This window comes from Terrapene carolina, unplaced genomic scaffold, assembly GCF_002925995.2.
Source record: "Terrapene carolina triunguis isolate 2854851 unplaced genomic scaffold, T_m_triunguis-2.0 Scaffold66, whole genome shotgun sequence".
NCBI classification, from domain to species: Eukaryota; Metazoa; Chordata; order Testudines; family Emydidae; genus Terrapene; species Terrapene triunguis.
This window is the reverse complement of record NW_020664417.1, coordinates 5512687-5534818: the sequence shown is the minus strand read 5'-3', so window position 1 is coordinate 5534818 and position 22132 is coordinate 5512687. Positions and strand designations below refer to the sequence as shown.

The 22132-nt window shown below is 43.4% G+C and overlaps 1 protein-coding gene across 3 annotated transcripts in view; it reads right to left on the bottom strand.

The window, feature by feature from the left end:
• SPATA5 (spermatogenesis associated 5) overlaps positions 1-22132 on the bottom strand; it is a 281723-nt gene that overhangs the window by 208499 nt on the left and 51092 nt on the right. For all 3 annotated transcript variants that reach the window (XM_024212863.1, XM_024212871.1, XM_024212879.1), the window contains exon 11: positions 21738-21947. In XM_024212863.1, coding sequence (XP_024068631.1) covers positions 21738-21947 — 210 coding nt within the window. The remainder of the gene's footprint in view (positions 1-21737; positions 21948-22132) is intronic.

Here is a 22132-nt window from a genome sequence, read left to right as displayed (position 1 = left end):
CTTGTAGCTCAAGGAGACATTATCTAGCTGCTCTGGGCCTCAGCTATCCATCATGATCATTTGCAGATGAGGAATCTGATAATGTGGGTCCAAGAAGTCCTTAAATAACTAGAAAGGCAGTTTTCTCTTTCTGGCCTGCTTTTTTGTTTAACCAAGCCGATACACTGAAAAACCTCATCAGATTCTTTCCAGGACTAGAGATTTCTTTTCCATAATTTTTTCCTTGGAGCGGTGAACACAGTCCATCAAACACTCATTCACAGAAGTAATCTTCATTCACATCAGCAGTCTCATTGAAGCCAACAGGGCTACTGACATCAGTGGCATTACCGGATTCTATTATAGTATGCATCAAAATTACAGACAATATCAAATTGTCAGAGTATTCCTTTTCATGTCTCTGACTAGGAAAAAAGGTATTTAAAAACAAAAATTGCTACCTCTGAACTCTGCTGTACAATAGCATTTCATGTGCTTGAAGGTTATGTTTAAGTATTAAAAAAAAATCAAGACAAACACAAAGCAATAAATTTCTTCCACAGAAGAAGAAATGTTTTGAATTAGTGCTTTTTTAGTATACTTTGACATTCAACTTTCCCCCCCATTTTTCTATTTATCAAACAATAACACAAGTTGACAGAGAAAATCAAAGGATGGAACTCTCTTTGCATTAACAGTCTATGCATCCTTTACAGAGTATTTCCATGCAAGCTGATCAAAAAGCTTGTGTAACTCATCTTTTAACAATGGCACCAAAATTACAATTCATGAGCAAGGCTTTTGTTGCAAGTAACATGGAACTCTACTATTATACATGGTGACGGGGAGTCCAGAATAGCAGTAAGAACACACCAAAAAGGAGACGCGCTGGCATAAACTTCATCTTATCCACACTCCAAAGTCACACTCCTAAATCCATACCACAAAGACCAGAGCTTAAAGAAGCTAGGCATACAAACTGGACTTGGGTTAGATCTGACATGCAAGCTGGAGCTTTGCCCCCACCCTTTGTAAATGCAAATGAAGGAGTATTGAGTCTTTCCTCAGCTAAGATTGTTAACACCTCCTTGCTGGAGGGAGTTTCCCTCCAAAAAGTAATCATTAGACCATTAGCAACAAAGCCACCTCTTGACAGTTTTCACCCTTTTCTTGAAAGATGGTTAAGAAGACTATATTGCAGCAACTCTGCTGTCACTTAAGGCTCTTACATGTCTTCTATTCATTTCAGCTTTGCTTTAGACCTGGCTGACACAGATTGCACAAATCTCATTGATTGATGGTCTCCTGACCACTGACCTATGTCAGGCAGTGTCCATGACATTTCTTTTAAATTGGCCAGCAGCCTTTGACCACTGACCACAAGGTTTTGTTAACAACTGTTAGAGTTTAGTGACTTACTCTATAAATAGTTACGTTCTGTTCTATGAAGGATGATCTTCCACATCATGGTAGGTGAAGAAACAGAACATACTCCTTCTGACCAATCTCCTGACGAATTTCAACATAAGCAAAGGATTTGGAGAAAGCAATTTTCAGGGAACGAGAAGGAGTGGTATCAGAGCCATTCCAATGAGCAGAACATTTTGAGGTTGCTATCCAGCCTCAGAGCATGAATCCAGCCAATTCCGGGACACTGTTCACTGCTCAAATATCCATGAAGTGGTATTTATTCAGCCTCAGGATAGACAACAGTTTCCATGTAGGCTTTGTTTGATTAATATTCTGTTCTCACCAACCCAAAACCCTCCAATCATTTTCATTAAAAAAAGAAACATTCTTGCATTTGAAATATGATCAGAATTAGCTCTTGGAAGATTAACGTCACAAAAGATAAAACCGCTTCATGCATGTTAAAAACAGGAGATAAGCTTGTATCATACAGTTATGATGTGGGTGCTTTAAGGAGTTTTTAAATGCAAGAACAACATCTGGAATAAGGAATCCTTGAAACAAAGACAAGTAGTATTTAAAAAAAAAATCGTATTTTATGGTCTGTTTGAGGATTTTACCTCCTAAAGGTAAATTACCTTCGGGTAATTACCTTGACGTTAATATGAAATTTACTAGTAATAAATGTCTCCTTAACACATCTAACTTTATTGTTTTGATAGTCAGGAAAATGGAAAACTTGCAGAGCCAGATGGACACTGTTCCAAATTCTCCCACTCACAACTCTGTCCATCTTTATATTGTAGTTCTGGGAACAATCGCACGAAGTGCCACACTGAACAGTGTTAAACTATGGAGTGTGGTTCATATAATGCGTACCACAATGGAACCACTGAGCTCATTTACACTAGATCCCCATGCAGGAACCTAATTGAGGTCCCTAGAATAGTATTTCTGAAATTGTGAGGCTTGGCCTTCCTGGGGAAGCTTTCACTTCTTCAGGGGAAAAGATGGTTTTTATTCTGCTTGAATACTAAGAATAACTTCTCACTTTTTGAGGTTCTTCCAAAACCAGAACTTGGTGTCGAATAACCAATACTGAAAACTAAATATTCAATACATGGTTTCTTATTTGCAGAGTTCAAAGTAGAAATGGTCAACAGTTATGAAAATATAGGCACCCTTACTTGTCTACATAAGAGGGGATGAAAGGGGGAGGAGGGTTTGCCATAATGGCTCCCAGTTCACCAACCCCTCCCCACCCCCCACTAAGGTAATGGCAAGAAGGAACACCATTCAGAAAGAGAAGAGAGATGGAGCAGGATAACAGTGGTTCAAAGGAAGAGTTCATTAAAAAGAGGTAAGGACTAGGTTGAGGTCCCATTGGGAAGTGATAGGCTGAATGGGCGGATATTTACAGAAAAGGCCCTTCCAGAATTGGGTGGGTAAAAGTCAAATTTCCTGCCACCGGAGGATGGAGAGCACTAATGGCATCTGTATGCACTCTGACAGAGCTGAGTGTGAGTCCTGAGGTTTTCAGATAGAGGAAATAGTCAGAGCATGAGGATGCCCACACCTTCAAGGGCAAGACCTTGCTGTTAGGCCCAGGAGGTGAAACATGCCAATTTGGCCTGATAGAATCGCCTCATGGAGTCCTTTCAGCTACTGGAGAGGACGTCTTGCACTGTCAACGAGCATTCTCGTGCTAATGCAGGTGTCCATCAAAAAATCATGCTATCAGGTATAGTGTCCATAGATGTGGGTGCCTGAGTCTTCCGTTTTGTTGTGTCAGCATTTCCGGAAATGTCTGGAGCGGAAGTGGAGATTGTTTCGACATACAGAGAAAAAGAGGGAACCAGAATTGGCAAGGCCAGAATGGAGCAATCACAATGGCCGTTGTGCTCCTCCACCGGAGTTTGTAGAGGACTACCAGCGGGGGTGGGGGAAGGGAGCCATAGTTCGTCCAGTCTGACCAATCGACGACCAGAGCGTCACCCAATAAGTGGGCACCAAGTCCTCCCCTGTGGCAATATTGGGTGCTCTTGGTGTTGGTGTATGATGCAAAGAGGTCTCTGATTGGTGTACCCCAGCGACCAAAGATGTCCACAACTATCATGTTGTGCAACTCCCATTCGTGGTCGGTTGCAAAGTTCCTGCTGAGAGAATCTGATCATATTCTGGGTGCCAGGCAGGTAGGCTGCTGACAAAAGGATATGATGTGTAATGCACCATTCCCAGAGGTTAATTGCCTCCATACGCAGTGCGGGGACCACGTGCCCCTTTGTTTATGTAGTATACTGTGGTGGTGTTATTGGACATGAGAGGAAAGTGGCAATAGTGGATAGCTGGTAAGAACATATGGCATGCCTAGCATACTGCCAGAACTTTCAGTATGTTTATGTACATCCTGGCCTCTTGCATGGTCCAGGTGCCTTGTGGACTCCAATGTGAGCACCCCAGTCTGAAAATGATGCATCTGTTATGACAGTCACGGTCGGCGAGGCTAGGAGGAAGGGCATCCTGGAGCAGACTTGTAGCAGGTTTGTCCACCATCAAAGAGAAGAGATGACCTGCAGAAGAACATTAAGCATGGTGTCCATGAGTTGGTACATTGGAGAATAGACCCTTTGCAGCTATAGCCGTAGACAGTGAAGGTGCAGGCGGGCGAAAGGCGTGACGTATGCGCATGCCGCCACGTGCCCTAGGATGGAGAGGCAGGGTCCTGGCCCAGACCAAAGGGTTAGAGGTTATCAGAACTATTTGATCCAGTAGGCTCTGGAATCTGTTGTGTGGCAGAGAAGCTCATGCAGACGTTGCGACGATGGAAGCTCCTATGAATTCCAGGGACTGAGTAGGGTGCAAAGTTGATTTTTTGATGTTGATGCTCACTCCTAGGGAGGAGAGGAGTAGAAGAAGCTGGGACATCGATGCTTGAGCTCCCTCTTTGACCCATGCTGCAAGCAGCCAGTTATCCATGTATGGGAAGACAAGGATTCCCCGATGTTGAAGGTGAGCCACTACCACAGAGAAAAGCTTTGTAAAAAATCATGGGGAGGAGGTAAGTCCGAATGGGAGAACCCTGTACTGGAAGAGTCAATGCCCCACTTTGAAACCCAGGAACTTTCTGTGTGTCGGATGTATGTGGATATGGAAGTAGACATCTTGCATGTTGAGAGCCATTAACCATATGCCTTTTTCTAATGCGGGAATGATGGCCACAAGTGTGACCACACAGAATTCTGGCTTGTGAATCGCACAGTTGAGGTGTCAGAGATCCACGATTGGTCTCCTGTCCCCTTTCTTCTTGGGTACCAGGAAATAGTTGGAATAGAACCTTGTGCCCCGAAAGGCTGCAGGGACTGGCTCCACTGCTCCTGTCTGGAGGAGAGACTCCATCTCTAGGGTAAGAATACTGTCATGAGAGGGATATCTGAGGGGGTTCGGGGCAGGAGATATGGAGCAGGCATTGTCAAACTCTCTGATGTAGATGCGTCAAACCATGTCCAACACCCACTTGTCCATTGTTATACATCTCCAAGCTGGTAGAAAGAGTGAGATTACCCCCGAGAGGGGTGGAGGGTAGGAGCGCTGGTGTACAGAGTGGTTGACAGCTCTCTAGGTGCATTAAGAAATACTGCTTTCGTGATGACTGAGTGTGTTGTTCAGAGGTCTGTGTTGCCAGAACAGACAGACAGGCAGCTCTTTGTACCTTAGGGCACTTCTGAGGAGGTTCATAGGCCTGCTGGTGGTAGAAGTGTGGCGTTTTATAGCATTGGGCTGGAGGTGGGCAATAAAATTTTCTCTTTGGTGCTGGTATACATATGCCCAAGGATCGTAAGGTGGCTCTAAAGTCTTTTAGTGAGTGTAAGGAATCATCAGTTTTCTGGTTGAAGAGGTGCGATTCGTCAAAGCGATTGTGTTCTGCACCTCTCTAGGGAAACCTGAGGAGCGTAACCAGGATTCCCTCCTCATGACAATTCCAGTCGCCAATACACACAAGGATGAGTCTGCTGAATCAACTGCTGCCTGAAGTATGGATCTGGCAACCCACTTGCCTTCCTGTAAAATAGCTTGGAATTGACTACAATCCCGCTGAGGTAGCTTATCTGCAAATTCCTCCAGCTGGCCATAGTTTATAAAAATCATACTTGGCCATCAGTGCCAAGCAGTTAGAGATTCGGAACTGTAGTTTAGCTGCGGAGATCTTTCGACTCATGAGGTCCAGTCTCTTACCCTCCTGTCTGCCGGGATAGAGCATGGGTGGCATTGGTTGGTCTGCTCCGACGAAGCTTGTATTTCCAAGGAGTTAGGTGAAGGATGTGAAAATAAAAATTCTTACCATTTTGGGGGGACGTAGTACCTTTTCTCAGACCCTTTCGGGGTCAGTGCACATATGGCCAGGGTATGCCAAACAATACGTCCCAGTTGAAGAACGGCACTGTTGATTGGTAAGGCCACCTTTGCTGGTGCGGATGCGTGCAGAATGTCTAGTAACTGGTGCTGACTGTTTTGCACCTCTTTCAGGGGGCTCTCAAGAGCACTGGCTATTCTCCATAGGAGTTATTGATAAGGCTACGTTTTAGTCACGGGTATTTTTAGTAAAAAGTCATGGACAGATGAATTTTTATTTACGGCCTGTGACCTGTCCATGACTTTTACTAAAAATACCCACCATGACTAAAACTTGGGCGCGGGGCCGTGGGTGCTCGGGGGGGTGGTCCGGGGCTGCCACAGGTGCTGGGGGGGGTGGCCCGGGACCCCCACTAGGGATGGGGGATTGGCAGGGGCTTCCTACCCGGCTCCACATCCCTGCAGCTCCTAGGCGGCAGAGGGGCCAGGGCAGGGGCTCCGCTGCTCCCGCCACAAGCACCAGCTGCTGCAGCTCCCATTGGCCAGGAACCGCAGCCAATGGGAACTGCGGGGGCAGGGCCTGCAGGCACAGGCAGCACGAAGGACCCCCGCCCCACCACAGCCCCTCCACTGTCTAGGAGCTGCAGGGGGACCATGCCAGTGGGAGCCAGGGAGCCTCCCACCCCGAGATAAGTGCCTCCCCAACCCCCTGCCCTTAACCCTGAGCCCCCTCCCACACACCCAAACTGCTGCTGCTGGCCCAAGGGCTGCCTGGCTCGGGCAGCCCGACAGACAGCACCAGCTGCTGCAGAAGTTACAGAAAGTCACATAATCAGTGACTTCTGTGACCTCCGAGACAGACTCACAGCCTTAGTTATTGAAACTGATGATAGTCATCTGGTGGGAAGGGCCAAATGAGACCATTCCAAAGGCGAATATTGGGGCCATGAGCTCCAATATGGCCAACCCGGTTGATCCTGCTGCTATTGTACTTGTGCCCAAGGAGCCGGATATCAGCTTCTTGGGTAAGGCAAGAGAGGAAAATGCCACAGAGTCATTGGAACTCTCTGGTAGTCCTGTTTCAGGAACAGAAGCGGTGAACTGTGCTGAACGTCCGGGTCCTCAGATTCAAAGGAGTTGAGTCTTGTGAGAATGGCGATGCCGACAGAGCCATCAGAATGGGATGTGTTAGAAAGATACGGCCAGCAGATGGTGGATGTAATGCAGGAGATGGAGCCCTCTACAGAGGTGAGTGCACCGGAACACACAGAGACCTCGCTTCTTCCCAAGCAAACAGTTCATGAGGGCTCGGAGCATTTCCGAGTCTCCCCAAAGTCAATGGTATCCAGTCTATTGATGGGACTGGAACTGGTAAAGGCACCTGTCTCAGGACTGAATTCACGGGATGCCAGTGGAGCTGAAGCAGGAGGAGTACACGGATCCAGCACCGGGACCAGCGGATCCGTTGAGCCTCTTATCACTCTTGTATGACTTGGAGTGCGTAGCTCCTCTGTGGCCAGAACTTTTAGACAATGTAGCATCCTTCTTGGATTTAGAGGAAGACTTACTGCCATGCTTACGATCATGCTTCTGTGACTCATGGCTTGTCCCCGACACGGGTGTGACAGGTTGGATCACAGAAACCCCCTGGGAGCTGCCACCTGATGTGCCAAGACTACCTCTGCTCCTGTTTTCCCTGCCAGCTCGGGACTCCAGCACCCTGTCTTGCTGAGCCAGACACTCCCGTCTGCTCCAGCACAGACCCAAGGTCTGAATCACTTGTCCCAAAGCTGCAAGTTTACCTGAAAACAGCACACAGAAGTGTGCTTGTCTTTAGCACTCAGATGCCCAACTCCCCATGGGGTCTAAACCCAGATAAATCCATTTTACCCTGTATAAAGCTTATGCAGGGCAAACTCATAAATTGTTCGCCCTCTAGAACACTGATAGAGAGATATGCACAGTTGTTTGCTCCCCCAGGTATTAATACATACTCTGAGCAAATTATTAAGTAAAAAGTGATTTTATTAAATACAGAAAGTAGGATTTAAGTGGTTCCAAGTAGTAACAGACAGAACAAAGTAAGTCACCAAGCAAAATAAAATAAAATGCGCAAATCTATGTCTAATCAAACTAAATACAGATAATCTCACCCTCAGAGATGCTTCAGTAAGTTTTTTCTCAGACTGGACACCTTCCAGGCCTGGGCACAATTCTTTCCCCTGGTACAGCTCTTGTTCCAGCTCAGGTGATAGCTAGGGGATTCTTCATGATGGCTCCTCTCTCCCTTGGTTCTGTTCCAGCCCTTTCTATATCTTTTGCATAAGGCGGGAACCCTTTGTCCCTCTGGGTTTCCACCCCCACCCCTCATTGGAAAAGATGGATTCCAGTTCAGGTGAGATGATCACATGTCACTGCAAGACTTCATTGCCCACTTGCCAGCACACACACATACAGGAAGACTCACAGGTAAACACAGCCATCTGCAGACAATGGTCCTTGTTAATGGGAGTCATCAAGATTCCAAACCATCATTAATGGCCCACACTTTACATAATTACAATAGGCCCTCAGAGTTATATTTTATACTTCTAGTTTTAGATACAAGAGTGGTACATTTATACAAATAGGATGATCACACTCAGTAGATTATAAGCTTTGTAATGATACCTTACAAGAGACCTTTTGCATGAAGCATATCCCAGTTGCATTATATTCACTTATGTTTTTATAAAACCATATAGACTGCACAACGTCACAACGGGGTCTGTAGGATTGGTACCAGCACATCCAGACAGAGGCTCTGAGTAGGGCAAACATTCTTGGATTGCTCAGGCCGATGTATGGGGCGAAGGGAGGGTTCCCCAGTCAGGATCCGACTTCTGCCCCATGGCTACCTCCATGAGGTGCTTCTTGAGGCAGAGAGCTCAGCCTTTGCATGTACAGGCAGGGAAAGACACAGATACTGCATCTGGAGGCAACGTGGGCTTCTCCCAAGGAGTACAAGCAGCACTGGTGTTCGTCTCTGATGGAAAATGAGCGAGAGCAGAAAGCACAGACTTTGAATTCCAGAGTCTTCAGAATAATCCAATACCCAGACCCGGGAGCTGCGGGGGTAGGAGAGGGGGAGGATTGTTCAGCGGGAAAAACATCCAAAGTGGCATCCCAAATCTTTAATTTTAAAAATTGCTAGGAATTACAAAGAACAAAAAATAATAAAATCCTAACTATGAGCAAAAGCATGAACAGGTTTTGTTTTTTCGTTTTTTTCATTTTCAGAAAATACATCACTAAAAATGAGAGGTCAGCAGAAGCTCCACCTTGGACCATGCGGCCGTGAGAAGGAACTAGAGATGCTGTCGGTCCGCCCCGCTCTTTACTGCCTCAGGTGAAACCATGAGGCAATACAAGAGCGCATGTGCGGACCACCGAGCCATACAACTTTGAAAAGGTCCAGCTCCGAGTGCATGTCGCATAATCCTCAGTGGAATACAATAGGAACCATCACTCAAAGAAAAATTAATACTTCATCTCAAATCTCTCCTCTCTGCAATACAAGTCATTTAGGCCTGGTCTACCCACAGACTTTGTACCAGTATAACTATTTTAGTAAGGGGTGTGATTTTTTTATCCAACATAGTTATACTAGTGCAACTTCTAGTGTGGATACAGTTATACCAATATACATGTGTCTTATAACAGTACAATGTATTCCCCATCCTGTTCAGGAGTAGGCTATACCAGTATAAGCACCTTCATACCAGTATAACTGCATCCACGCTAGGGAGCATTGTACTACTTTAACTATACCAGTATAGCTAAAGCAATACAACTTTTGTTTATAAATGAGGCATGAATCTGCAAAACAGAGATAATGACTTACCCACCTTTATTCATTGCTTTAAAATCTACCAATAAGTGCCAAGTAGTTTTATTAATTTTAAAATCCCACACTGTATACTCCCTAGAGTGGGTAAGTGTCTGTAAGAATGAGTTTGATAGGTGACAGCAAAAAGGTATGGAAGCAAAGATAAAAGATTAATTTTCAGTCATTTTCCATTAGATTGATGTTACATGTTCAAAGTTTTGGGGTGGGAAGAGTATGCTGTGATAATTCGGCCTACAAATTTACCCTAATTGTCAGCTCAACTGTAAAAAGAGAGTGAAAGCTCATAAAATGTCACAATAACCTATAATAATAAACGCTGATGGGAAAAATTGAAAAGGGGAGACAGAAAAAGAATTAATCCAAACAAAAAGGTCTATTGAAGCAGCCAGACTGTGTTAATTAAGGTCATGCCTGGTAAACAAGAGCTTTGTGAGACTGAAAATTAATCAGCCAAAATTGGTGTCTCAGAAATTTGGTCTAACTCTGGACAAAATAGTGAGGGAATGGGCTATTCTGCCCAGCACTCCCTTTTGGGGTTCTTAATCAAAGACTTTGGTGCAAAACACAGACCAAAAGACAGAGGCTACTGCTACACTGGCTTGCTGAAAGAAGGGGAAGGAGCAAGCTTCAACATCATGGCTGCCATCCCCACTGTCTCCTGGGACCCTGGACCTGCTTCATTCTAATCCTGAGAGATGTCCTGACCAGAGAGAGGACATCAACGCCCAACCATCTCTTGGAAGTGAGCGCTCCCCCTTCTCCCCCCACAAAGTCTCCTTTTCCTTCCCCCATCTTATTTCTTCTCTTTCCTGTCCCTCTCCTTTTTCTTTCAGTGAAATACAAGCCTGGCTTAGCCAGCGAAGACTGTAATTTTGCAACAAGTCTGTAAACCTGTGACCAGAAAGAGGCAACTAAAAGCAATGCCCTAAACAGCCTGATTCTGGCATAAGTTTGCCAGGTCTTGGATTGGCTGATAAGACCGTGTGCTGTGCCTGTTTCTCTCCAGCAGTGAAATTGCAAGTGAAAGTGAACACCAGAGACAGAAGCCTCGTTTTCTATCTTTGCTGTTGTTTTCTCTTCCCTTTTGTGTGCATTTGCCTCTTGTCTGCTAGGAAACAGCATCAGACTTTTACAACAACAACAGCTCCAGCCCAGCCCATCTTAATTGACTTCTTTTTTCCCTTAAAAAGGACAGTTCTTATGATCTTGGATACCATCGAAGAGACTGTCAAACAAAAGGTTTTTTTCCTTCTAAAAACTCTCTCCAGCTAAACGGAAATGGAACACAGGATGTTGTTAAAATGAAAGCCTTATTTAATACTTAACATTTCAAATGCTTTCAACTGTTTTTTCTTTCTTTTCTGTATCTTTAATAAAAGGTTAAAACAATTTTTAATGGTTGCGTTTGCCATGGCACTAAGCAGGCTGAAATCTCTGTATACCAAATCCCAAACCTTGTTTAGAACTGTTCCGTGTTGCAAAGTGACTGGGTATGTTAACACCATTAGCCCATATGTTCCCTCTAAATTAATACAACAGGAGACATGTTTTACTTTTACTTATGCTATTTAATTATAATTAAAGAGTATACTATATTTCCTCCATCTCGGAGTTCAAATGAGTTAATTAAAATGTTTCAAATTGCTACTGCTTTGGAAAACCTTATATAAAGATTAGATAATTTTCAGATAGAGGTTATATGTTAGTTTCAATATTTGTTAATTAAGTAAGGCAGGTTTGAAATCTTGGGGGGTTTATTACTATTTTTAATGAATGGGTCTGCGACAGTTTTTCATAAGACCTTGATGCAATTTTTTTCTTTTAAATGCCCTTTGCTCAGCTAGTCATGGCTGCTGAACTTTCTTATTCGATGCTTCTGCTCAGAAAGGCAACTAATGAAGGACCTGCTGAAAATCCTGTCAGAAGGATAACTGATCTTCCAGAACTTCAATGACAGTTCTTCATAAAGTAAGGCAGTCAGCCTTTCCAAACCTCATTAATCTGTTTTAACTGCTGCAGCCAAGAACAAAGAAGAAAGGCAGAGGAAATTTCAGTTGGAAAATATTTTGACGTAACTGATCAGATGACAAACTAAACTTAAGCACATGTCAAACGCAGAGAGAAGCACAAAGGCATCTGCAGGGGGATACAGGAAGTCAGCACAAGCCAAGATGAAGTCAGAGCTCTGAGTACAGTGTATATTTTTGTAACCACTGATGATTGGGAAAAAAAGAGCTAGAGCTTAAAGGATCTTCTTTAAAAAACAAAAAAACAAAAAAAAAAAACCACGCATCATGACCATTTTTTATACCAGAATTGTTTACCCAAATTGGACCAGTTAACTAAATACAAATAATATCTAAGACGTATATTCTGCACCATCTGCATTCCTAATTTGCTCACTGCTAATGTGCACGCACTTTTTGCTATCAACTTTTAAAATACTGCTGTTATAACTAGTTTTGTTTACTACACTCAGTCTCTCACTTTAGAGCTGGATTGTAACTTGTTTACTATTTTAATGACCGGAGTTTTCTGGAAGTTTAGGCACTATTTTGTCATTATTGATTTATAAAAAAATTAGGGCTGTCGATTAATCACAGTTAACTCACACAATTAACTCAAAAAAATTAATCACAATTAAAAAAATTAATCGCAGTTTTAATCGCACTGTTAAACAATAGAATACCAGTTGAAATTTATTAAAATATTTTAGATGCTTTTCTACATTTTCCAAATATATTGATTTCAATTACAACATAGAATATAAAGTGTACACTGTTCACTTTATATTATTTTTTATTACAAATATTTGCACTAAAAATGATAAAAAATAATATTTTTCAGTTCACCTCATACAAGCACTGTAGTGCAATCTCTTTATGGTGAAAGTGCAACTTACAAATGTAGATTTTTTTTGTTACATAACTGCACTCAAAAACAAAACAATGCAAAACTTTTGAGCCTACAAGTCTACTCAGTCCTACTTCTTGTTCAGCCAATAACTATTGTCTATATTTACGGGACATAATGCTGCCCACTTCTTATTTACAATGTCACCACAAGTCAGAGAGCTACAGAAATCAAGATGCAACATAAACCCAGGTATAATAATCATCTTTACATTTTTCAAGACAACACACAGTACTGCAGGCCTCCTATAGACAGGTTCCTAGAGCAGCATATAAAGCCTTAACCATCTGATTAATGTGTGCCTCAAAAAAAAAAGCTGTCATAACAGGACAGATACATAGCCATTCAAAGAAACTGTCAAAAGAGAAAATGGAGGCAAAGCACAGAGGAGACCCAGTGAATAAGGGTTTAAGCTTCTCCACGTTCAATTTGAGAAAACTAAGTGACCTCTAAAACTAGGTGTCACAGAGACAGACATGCACAACAAAGAGCTGTCACTGGGCAGACAGGAGCTAAAAGTTATATCCCAGTGTCCTATGAATACATATGGCCCCATGACCTTTCGGTGATTTATTTTGTTCCATCGGTAACAAAAATGAACAAAAAAGTCTCTGGTCTGGTCTACACTATAGAGGTAGGTTGACACAAGGCAGCTGACAATACAATGGATACAAATGCTCCTGGTAAGGACGTGCACAGCCAACACAAGGAGCAAAGTGTAGATATATACAAGCAAAGTAATTACTGCAGCAGCTGTATGCTGATGTAAGTTAGGTCGACTTAATATTGTAATGTAGACATGGCCTCTAAGGGACACTGGTACATCTCTTGGGCTGCAATAGAGGAGCATGAATAAGGAGTGACAAACTGCATACACTGTTGAGTGAAATAAGTAACCAGTCCAAAGAGCAAGTCAATAAATCAAGACTGAAGTTCAAACACTCAAGTAAATCTCTCTTTGGAGGGGTGGGGGAGAGAAAGAGATGACTGTGCTGCCTTCCTTCCCAGCTTCTTATACAAGGTCACACCAGTGATTCCAGAAACACTGAAAAAATCTTCAAGGAAATGAGAACAGTTGGAAGCTTCTCCCTAGAAAACAAGGAAGGTTACTGACACTGGTAATGACACAGCTATTCAAGGGCTCATATAAACCTCAAGGAGCAAGTGCACAGAGGGTCAAACGCAGTCTAAGAGGAACCCTTGAACTTCACAATAGATCACAAAAGAAGACAGACTGCAATGGAAAATTGGTTACCACATTATTTCCTTTAACTCTTACTCCAGGAAAATATCTTTGAACTGTGCCTCTTCTCTCGAATATAAACAGAGGCAGCTCAGACTTATCCTTATGGCTGCAGTATCTGGCTATGAACCTTCCATCCTCATGCCACACAAGTACTTCCAAAGATGTATGGAAACAATACATTATTTTTAGTAGATTAAATAAAACCAGCAATAACACACTGTATTAGGTGCACAACCATGGTCAGCGCTGCCACTAGTGGTCAGGCAGGCAGGTCCCCTCCCAAGGAAGGTTTTCGCCAGTTGAAGCATAGTCCTGTCCCTCAACACCCACACCCCAAGGGTTTCCAGTCCTCCCCTTCCATAGTGGGGTTTTAAGGAGAGAGGGGTCCCTTGAACAGTCACAGTCTTTTCCAGCTGGCTCCTCAAACTAGGTGAAGGGTCTTGCTGTCGTATTGTCCTCTCAGAGCCCAGGGTCACCCTCTACACCAGGCTCTAGTCCAGGGCCCAATAGTGGGCAGCTACACCCAACACCTTGTGGTTGAAAGCCACACACCTCCTACTGAACCACTTCCTACCCTAGTCTCCTTCAGCTTCCCAGAGTAGATTACTCCCATCAAGTTTCTGATCCGCATGCTCAGTCACATCTCTCTCCTTTCTGGTTTCTCAGGGGTCTTTGATGTCAGGTCTCAGGCAATCAGCTCCTGGGGAGCACTTCTTGTTAAGAGCAGCCATCTGCTCCCTTTCATTACCTGCCACTGAACTGTTCTGCTCCCCATTTTAAAGCCCTGCCTCCAGCTTGAGCAGGCTTTGTAGGTGTGTCTGGACAGGGCCACCTGGACCCAGAGCTGTTCCTTAGCCCCTTGCTCTCCAGTAGGTCTGTATACCCCATCAGACACGCCTTATTTAACTGTTAGCTATATACACTGAAGAGGCCTGTGCATAGATATACAAAGCACTTTTGTCCAACAAGGGACACTGGAGGAGAGGTCAGTCTCAAAAAGGAAGTTATCGGGTAACAAATTTTCTGTTCTAGACTCAGACATCTCTCCCAGGGTGGGACATTTGGGACACAGTTAGCAGAAAGGAAATAATAGCTGCGAACACTGGGTAAGTAAAAAAAGAATAAGTCAAACATTCTCCCTTCCCTAAAATAAGTCATATCAAGTCATATAATTAATTTGGTGATCATTTAATTTGATCAATTAATTTGGTGAGCACTTTCCTGACAAAAGGTGCTTCTGCAGAGAAGGGAAAGTCATGCCTGTGGTGCTTTAAAAAAAGTGTTGATGGATGACCAAGAGGTGATTTATCATATCTCCTCTGTGGTGGCTGGTGCCATTTTTGCCCCTGAGGTGAATGTGGCACCAGCTGAATGGGCTCTGATCCTCTCTGGAGTCAGCTTTATCTGTGGCTGAATATGCTTCAGGGATACAACTACCTGATCCATCTGGAAATGAAGGATTATTCTGGTTTCAGGCTGATTAATTTAGAGTGGAGGGAAACAAAACATGTTTTCCAAAGCTGACCACTTCTGCTTAGGGCTTGTCTACACAAGGAATTTTTGCATTGGTAGAAATCTGTAGACACCCTGCCTTATGTAAAAAAAATGGGGGTAGGGGGGCTCACACTGGTGCAGCTTATGCATGTTTGAAATGGAGCACGCTGCACCACTGCAAGCCACTTTTCATACTGGAACAGAATATCTACACTAGCCCCAGTGCAGGCAAGTGCTAAAAGGAATATTTTAACTGCTCTTCTCACAACTAGCACATGCCATGTTTTTTTGTTCAGGCATTGATGCTTTGGGAAAAAAGAAGAAAATGTTTTCTTGTAAGGTATGAAGGAAAAGTTAACCTTGTTTATGAGTGAGTGTGAAGAAGTACAAAGAGCTCCCTTGTCTTTTTGGAGGAGACAGTAAGACCCATGTCCTCTAAGAGCAGAAGTTTCCAAGACTCTCCTTGTTAGTGTGATTGGGACTAGGAACATGTCTTCATTGAAAAGTAAATACAGAGGACTAGCTGCCATCAGAGTGAATGGATGGGTATTCACAGGAACAGATGCAACCCAAAGGCCTCAGCCTCGGGGAGACAACAGGGCGCAGAATTACATTTACAATATGATCAAAAGGATGGGCAGAGAAGGAAGCTGTGTAGGAGTTGAGAGCACAATAGGGTGAGGCAATGAGATGGTCATCAGAAGATTATAGTACCAACACTTCCCACATGGGCTGCTGTAAGTAGGTCTATTTTTCAAAAAACAATGTTTCTTAAAGTTCGATTCGCTCTTCCTGCATTTTGTCTGGTTTCATCAGCATTTCTGTTACGGCTGTAAACTTTGCCTGTCTTGGAACCACATTGCTATTTCTTTATGTTAACATACCTTGGTGTTCAGGAAAGTTATCAAAGATTTCCTTTCATACATTTTCCAAACTTCTCACATGAATCAATTACCACAGAATTAAATACCATTAATTATTAGTTAATTAGCTCCATAGTATTAAATGGCAAACTCCTTCTAAAGTATCACTTTACTTACTGTGGTTCCTAGTGCTGTGAAAACATTCCACTTATGCAAGAACACTGTAGGTACAATTTATTTTGCACACCTTCTAAATATGATGAAGTAACGACAGTAGCAAGACTCATATAGAGATGTGATAATGGAGGCAAAGAGTCCTGTAATCAAACATCCCCTGATGTTTTACCCCAGGCTGTTGTTTTAAATTCAAGCCTCTGCATAAGTAGGTAATGGGGAAGAGAGCCCAAGGCTGCGTTAGAGTAGTTTTGGTTACGAGCCAAATGACTTCGCAGAATACTTTGGGCGTCTTCCGGTAACTTTTATTTACACTGGTGTACACACACACACACACACACACACACTTACTTCAAGGCCTCTATTTTTATATACCACGATGCATTTATACTTATGTCCGGACTTAATAAACTATGAGGCGGTAACAACCCCTTTTGAGGCGGTAACAACCCCTCAGCATTTTTTTTATGCATTAACCTTATTGGGGTGGCAAAACAGTTTTCCAGCACTGCTCTGCATCTGATCTTGCTGCACAGTCAATAAGTTCAGATGGCGTAAGGCCAACAGGGACAGACGGTCTTTACGGGCAGTTTTTTTCCCCGATACCCCAATAGAGATTTTAAAAGGTCTTATACCCTTTTTGTGCCGCCATGGGGATCGAAGGGGAACGATCCGTAGCAGCTGCCACTGTCTTAGTAGGCGTTGCCATCCCGGACGAGCCCCCAAATTGTCGGAGAATAACAGCGTTCTTACTCTTTTGGGTACAGCAAAGTTAGATACTTTACTTTTTTTTTTGAAACAGCTGTGTAAAGGAAGAGAGTGCACTAGGACACAGGGTCTCCTCCTCCCAGGCAGGTCTCTTCACAGGTAAACAATTACAGCAAACATTTATACCTTTTGTTACAGACAATAATAAGCAACAGCTGCATTTTGTTTATACATTGGTCACTTTGATATTTTGGTTTTTTTACTTATGTAGACTTTTAGTCTACATTTCATATTGTTTGCACATTATTTAACATTATTTACACAAAGTTGCAACAACTTTTTACACAGTTTTTTTTTTTACTTGCCTTGCACAATTTTTGCTTTTACAAATTTTGCATTATTAAAATTACAATTAGCCTAACTTTTGCTAGCAAACTGTTATACATTGCAATTCCCTTTTGGTTAGTTTTTTTTTGCTTCCACAATACCATTCAAGAACGTCTGAGGGGGATGGGAAGAGATAGTAAAAGAGTAGGTACACCACTACCTCAATATAACGCTGTCCTCGGGAGCCAAAAAAAATCTTATCGCGTTATAGGTGAAACCGCGTTATATTGAACTTGCTTTGATCCACCCGAATGCACGGCCCCGCCCCCCTGGAGCACTGCTTTACCACGTTATATCTGAATTCATGTTATATCGAGGTAGCGGTGTAGCAGTATGTCCATTTAAACAGGGTACCGTTACTGTAAAAATAGGTACACTTTATCCAATAAGCTTAGCATTTCATTTGCAATGTTCTGAGAAGAGACTAACTGTGTATGAATTTTAAAACTTAAAAAAAAATTAGGATTTAATTAAATAAGAAACTGCATTTGATCTCTACTATAATATATCGAACTGTCCATTAAACATTTCAATTTTTTACTTTTATTTTTTTCCACCTGATTCAAAACTCAGTCTTTTTAAAGTGAGGTGTTGCGGACTATTGAGGCTCAGACGAAATACAACCCTGACTCTTCAAGCAATAAAAGGAAAAAAGCTTACTTGAGATTTATATACACAAAAGATGATCAGGAACAATGAGGGACAGCAGACTGTAATAAAGGAATGAGAAATTTCTTACCTGATTATTTCTGTTAGTAGCTTCTCTCTGAATTCATTACTCCTGGGCCAGTGCCCCCCACCTGTGGAATTCAGAGGTGGTCCAACGTTGTTGCTAGAGGCTCCAGGACTAGGCTCCACCCTTCAGCTCAGACCACAGGTGTAGAACTTTATTAGCATTAAGACACCTTGATATAATGTATTAAATTAACCTTAAGACAATATATGTTTAAGTCTCCCTTTAGAGAAAATTTTAAATTTAATATTCTGGTATCTCACCGGACTACCATGGTGGGTTGAAATCAGAGAGAAGTTGCTAACAGGAAAAAAAAACATTCAGGTAAGAAATTTCTCCTTCTATTGCACAGCTTCTCTCTTATTCATTACTCACAGGAAGTAGAGAGCAGTGAATCCCAGAAATAGGGAGGGAAAGGATAAGCAGAGTTTAATAATTATAGTAGAACAACAGGCAGGAATGGAACCTGCCCCCATATAAAGCAAGAGCTTTAAAAACTAAGGAGTAATGTGGGAACCAACCTAGGAGCATCTTCATACCAAAGGATGCCTTTGCAGAGGAATAGAAACTAACTTAGCTAATCTTTGTCAGTTGAGGCTCATACACTTTCCCCCAATGCCTCTAGGGACTTCTGTGAATAGTTTCCCAGAAGCCTACCATGCTTGCCCACAACAAGCTTGAGGCCCTAAAGCCTTGGAATTTTGGATAGAATGAAATGAACAGGATACAACCCAGTCTGAATGAAGGAGTTCTTGGCTTCAAGAGCTCTGGGGTTTTCTGCAGGCACAATGTGGGATCCCTGGCTATCTAGCATGTCCAAAATGCCGTCTTCTAGGTTAGTGCAGGTCTAGGAGGAAGACCCCAACTCTCCTTCTCCCGCTTTCCTGTATTCTTTGTGTAAACTGTCTTGAAAGGTAGCAGACTCTTTTCTACCAAGAACATTATTTCCACTGCCAAGGAGAAGCTTTGTCCTCTGGTTATTCCCTGGTTTTGGAAGGGATAACACACTTATGGCCTCAATCATAAGCCAACCTTAGGAAGAGGCGACTTCTGCGAGTATCATAATTGCCCACTACCATGGTTTCTTGCACCTTCTACTGGTGCAGCTGGTACTGGTCACTGTCAGAAACAAGATACTGGAGTAGATGATGATCCCCTGTGTCCATGTTTGCATGTCCCCCCCTCCCCTTTTTTGTTTTTCTTTCTTCCAGCCACACCCTGATAGAGAAGTTGAAATGAACTAACAGGATGTGTACTATAAGATTTTGGAAATTTGTCTCCCAAGCATGCTTGCTTCTATAGTGAGTACACAGGGGTCTACAGTGAAAATTAGGTTGGCTTTCAGCATATTGTTTGAACTTACCTGCCCACAAAGGGGTACTGGATGTTATCTGAGAATAACACCTAATTTAGCATCGCATCAAGTACATGATTCTATGTCCTCAGAAGGAACTTCAGCAGGTACATTTTGAGAAAAACACACTCAGTGGAGGAAGTCAATGCGCAGCACCAGCAATCCTACCCATTTGAAATAAATTGGCTACTCATGACCCCTCAGGAAATGACTGATAGAATGAAGCTTTGAATCTTTGCAAATGTTTACCATTTTGGTACAATTACAGCCAGATACGTGTCTGTTTTGACCTTTGGTTGAGATATTCTCTGCATTGGGATCAAAAGCTCCTCTTGATTTCCAAGAACTGGTGGCTATGAATCCTTTCCAGCAACTGTTCATTTCTGAATGGGTCTGTTTCTCTGGACAGGGTACTGATTGGCATGTTGCCTATTCATGGGTAAAGGTGCACAACGTGCAATCTGTGCCTTGCTGTGACTGCCACCAGCCACTTAAGAGGGTGCAGAGGGCAGATCAGAAGAAAGTCTTGTACAGGAATTGTGAGCTTGTATATGCAAACACTCTTTGCCTTTGTCACACGGAGGATTTTGTTGGTCTGGAAGAAAATGTATCGAGATTTCCTTTGAAGCGTCTGCTCTAGATTTTTTCCCCGTGTCAGAGTAATAGTCCCTTCCTGGATACCCTTGATATTGGTAGTAACCAATGGTTGCTATGCTGGCTTGGACAGTGATGGCTGACACCTCTGTGCCATCTCAGCAGCACAGCCCGTAAATCAGGATAATTTTGAACAAGGGCAGAGATGTTACCCTGCTGTAATTCCACAGAACTGCAACTTTGTGAGCAATGGAAACCTCAGGGTCATAGGCTCCCTGAAGTGCTCAAGGCTTTAAGCCTTGTGAAGACAGCCTTCGGAGCGCTGGAGAGAAAGACCCTTTCCCACCTTTCAGAGTCTGAGCCCCTTTCTCTGGCTGAGCAGGGTTTATGGCGGATGATCAGAAGACAATTTCCTTTCCACTGCTGCCTCAAATCTGAGCCCCTTTCCCTGGCACAGCGAGGGTCCTTGGGCTGAAAGCCAGACAGGCACAATTTCCATTAGGGTGAAACCTGAGGCAGGGCTGCACAGGCTTCTTCGCATGCCCACAGATGCTGCAGGGTGTGGAAGGGGCAGTGAGCATGGTCCAGAGCACTGAGCAAGAGATTTGATAGGAGAAATCCCCAGCAAACCCTCCCTTAGGGGAGAAGGGGTTTCACCTCTGATTTTCACCTCAGTCATTTATTAACAATATTAACTTACTGCCTTGTGAAGGCAACACTTGCTTTTGCCTTTTTGAGAGTCTCTGCGTTTTACAGGACTTATCCCAGAGTATAATGAGAATCCTCCCAATTCATAAAGGGAGGATGGGGAGCTGTGCAGGAGCCCTGTTTCTTCCCCAGTGGAGCAGAGGACCCACTTCAGTATCTTGAGGGCAGGCGGCGGATGACACTGGATCCTTCAAGGCTCCTCCTCCTCCCCAGCCTAGGTCTATTGAGGGCCCTGTACCGGCCAGATAGTTTCCTCCTCGTCCTTAGACCCTCTCCCCAAAAGCTCAGAAGCTCCTGATCAGGCTTTTCTGCACTGGAGTCACAGCTTCTAGGGGCAGGATAGGTCTGCCAACATGCCAGTCTGACTCTGAGCCTCATGCCCTAGCAGCGCAAAGTTTGGCTGGCTGGCAGGCAACAGGAGGGCATCATTCATCCTCTGTAGAGCCTGAAAAGTGCTGCCTCATGTAAGGCGCTCCGCTTAGATTTAGCCAGGTGTTTGCAGGACAGCTCTGCCACGCCTGAGTGGGAGCAGAGGGGCCTGGCAGAGGGCACTACAGCAGCAGATCCAGGTGGCTGAAACTATCTTGCTGCTATTTACCCAATGCCGGGAAGATTATAAATCACAACTGCACAAAAATGAATAAAAAACAAAAACTAAATGGCCGGGAGAAACCGAACTGCCAACTTGTTCCACCGCTGGAAGCAGAAAATCTGGTGTCTGTCTGAGCTGAAGCCAACAGTGGAGCCCAGTCCTGGAGCCTCCAGCAACAACATTGGACTGCCTCTGAATTCCACAGCTGGGGGCACTAGCCCATGAGTAATGAATGTGGAGAGAAGCTGTGCAGCAGAAAGTTGATCCAAAACACAAAACATTTGTATTGTCTGAAGCCATTTACTTTCCTGAGATTAAGAAAAAATAAAAATAAATGACCTACCTTCACCGCCAAGAAGTTGAGGCCACTTTCACTGGCCAAAGCTTTCGCTATCATTGTTTTTGAGCATCCAGGAGGTCCATAAAGTAGTACTCCTTTGGGTGGCTGAATCCCCATTCGGATGAAGGATTCAGGATGCTTGAGGGGCCATTCCACCGCCTGCTTCAATTTCAATTTGACAGTTTCCAGTCCTCCTATGTCTGACCAGAGTACCTACAAAGCAGACCATTTTGCTGAATTCACACATTAGCACAGAATGGAGGGTTGTATAGAACCATGGCATCTATCTCCTTTTCAATAGGTTTATTTCATGAAGTTTAAAAAAAAAAAAAAGTGCTTTAAGTTTTAAAGCCTTTTAAATTAAAACAGGCAGCATCTGATAAATTATCAGTAAAGAA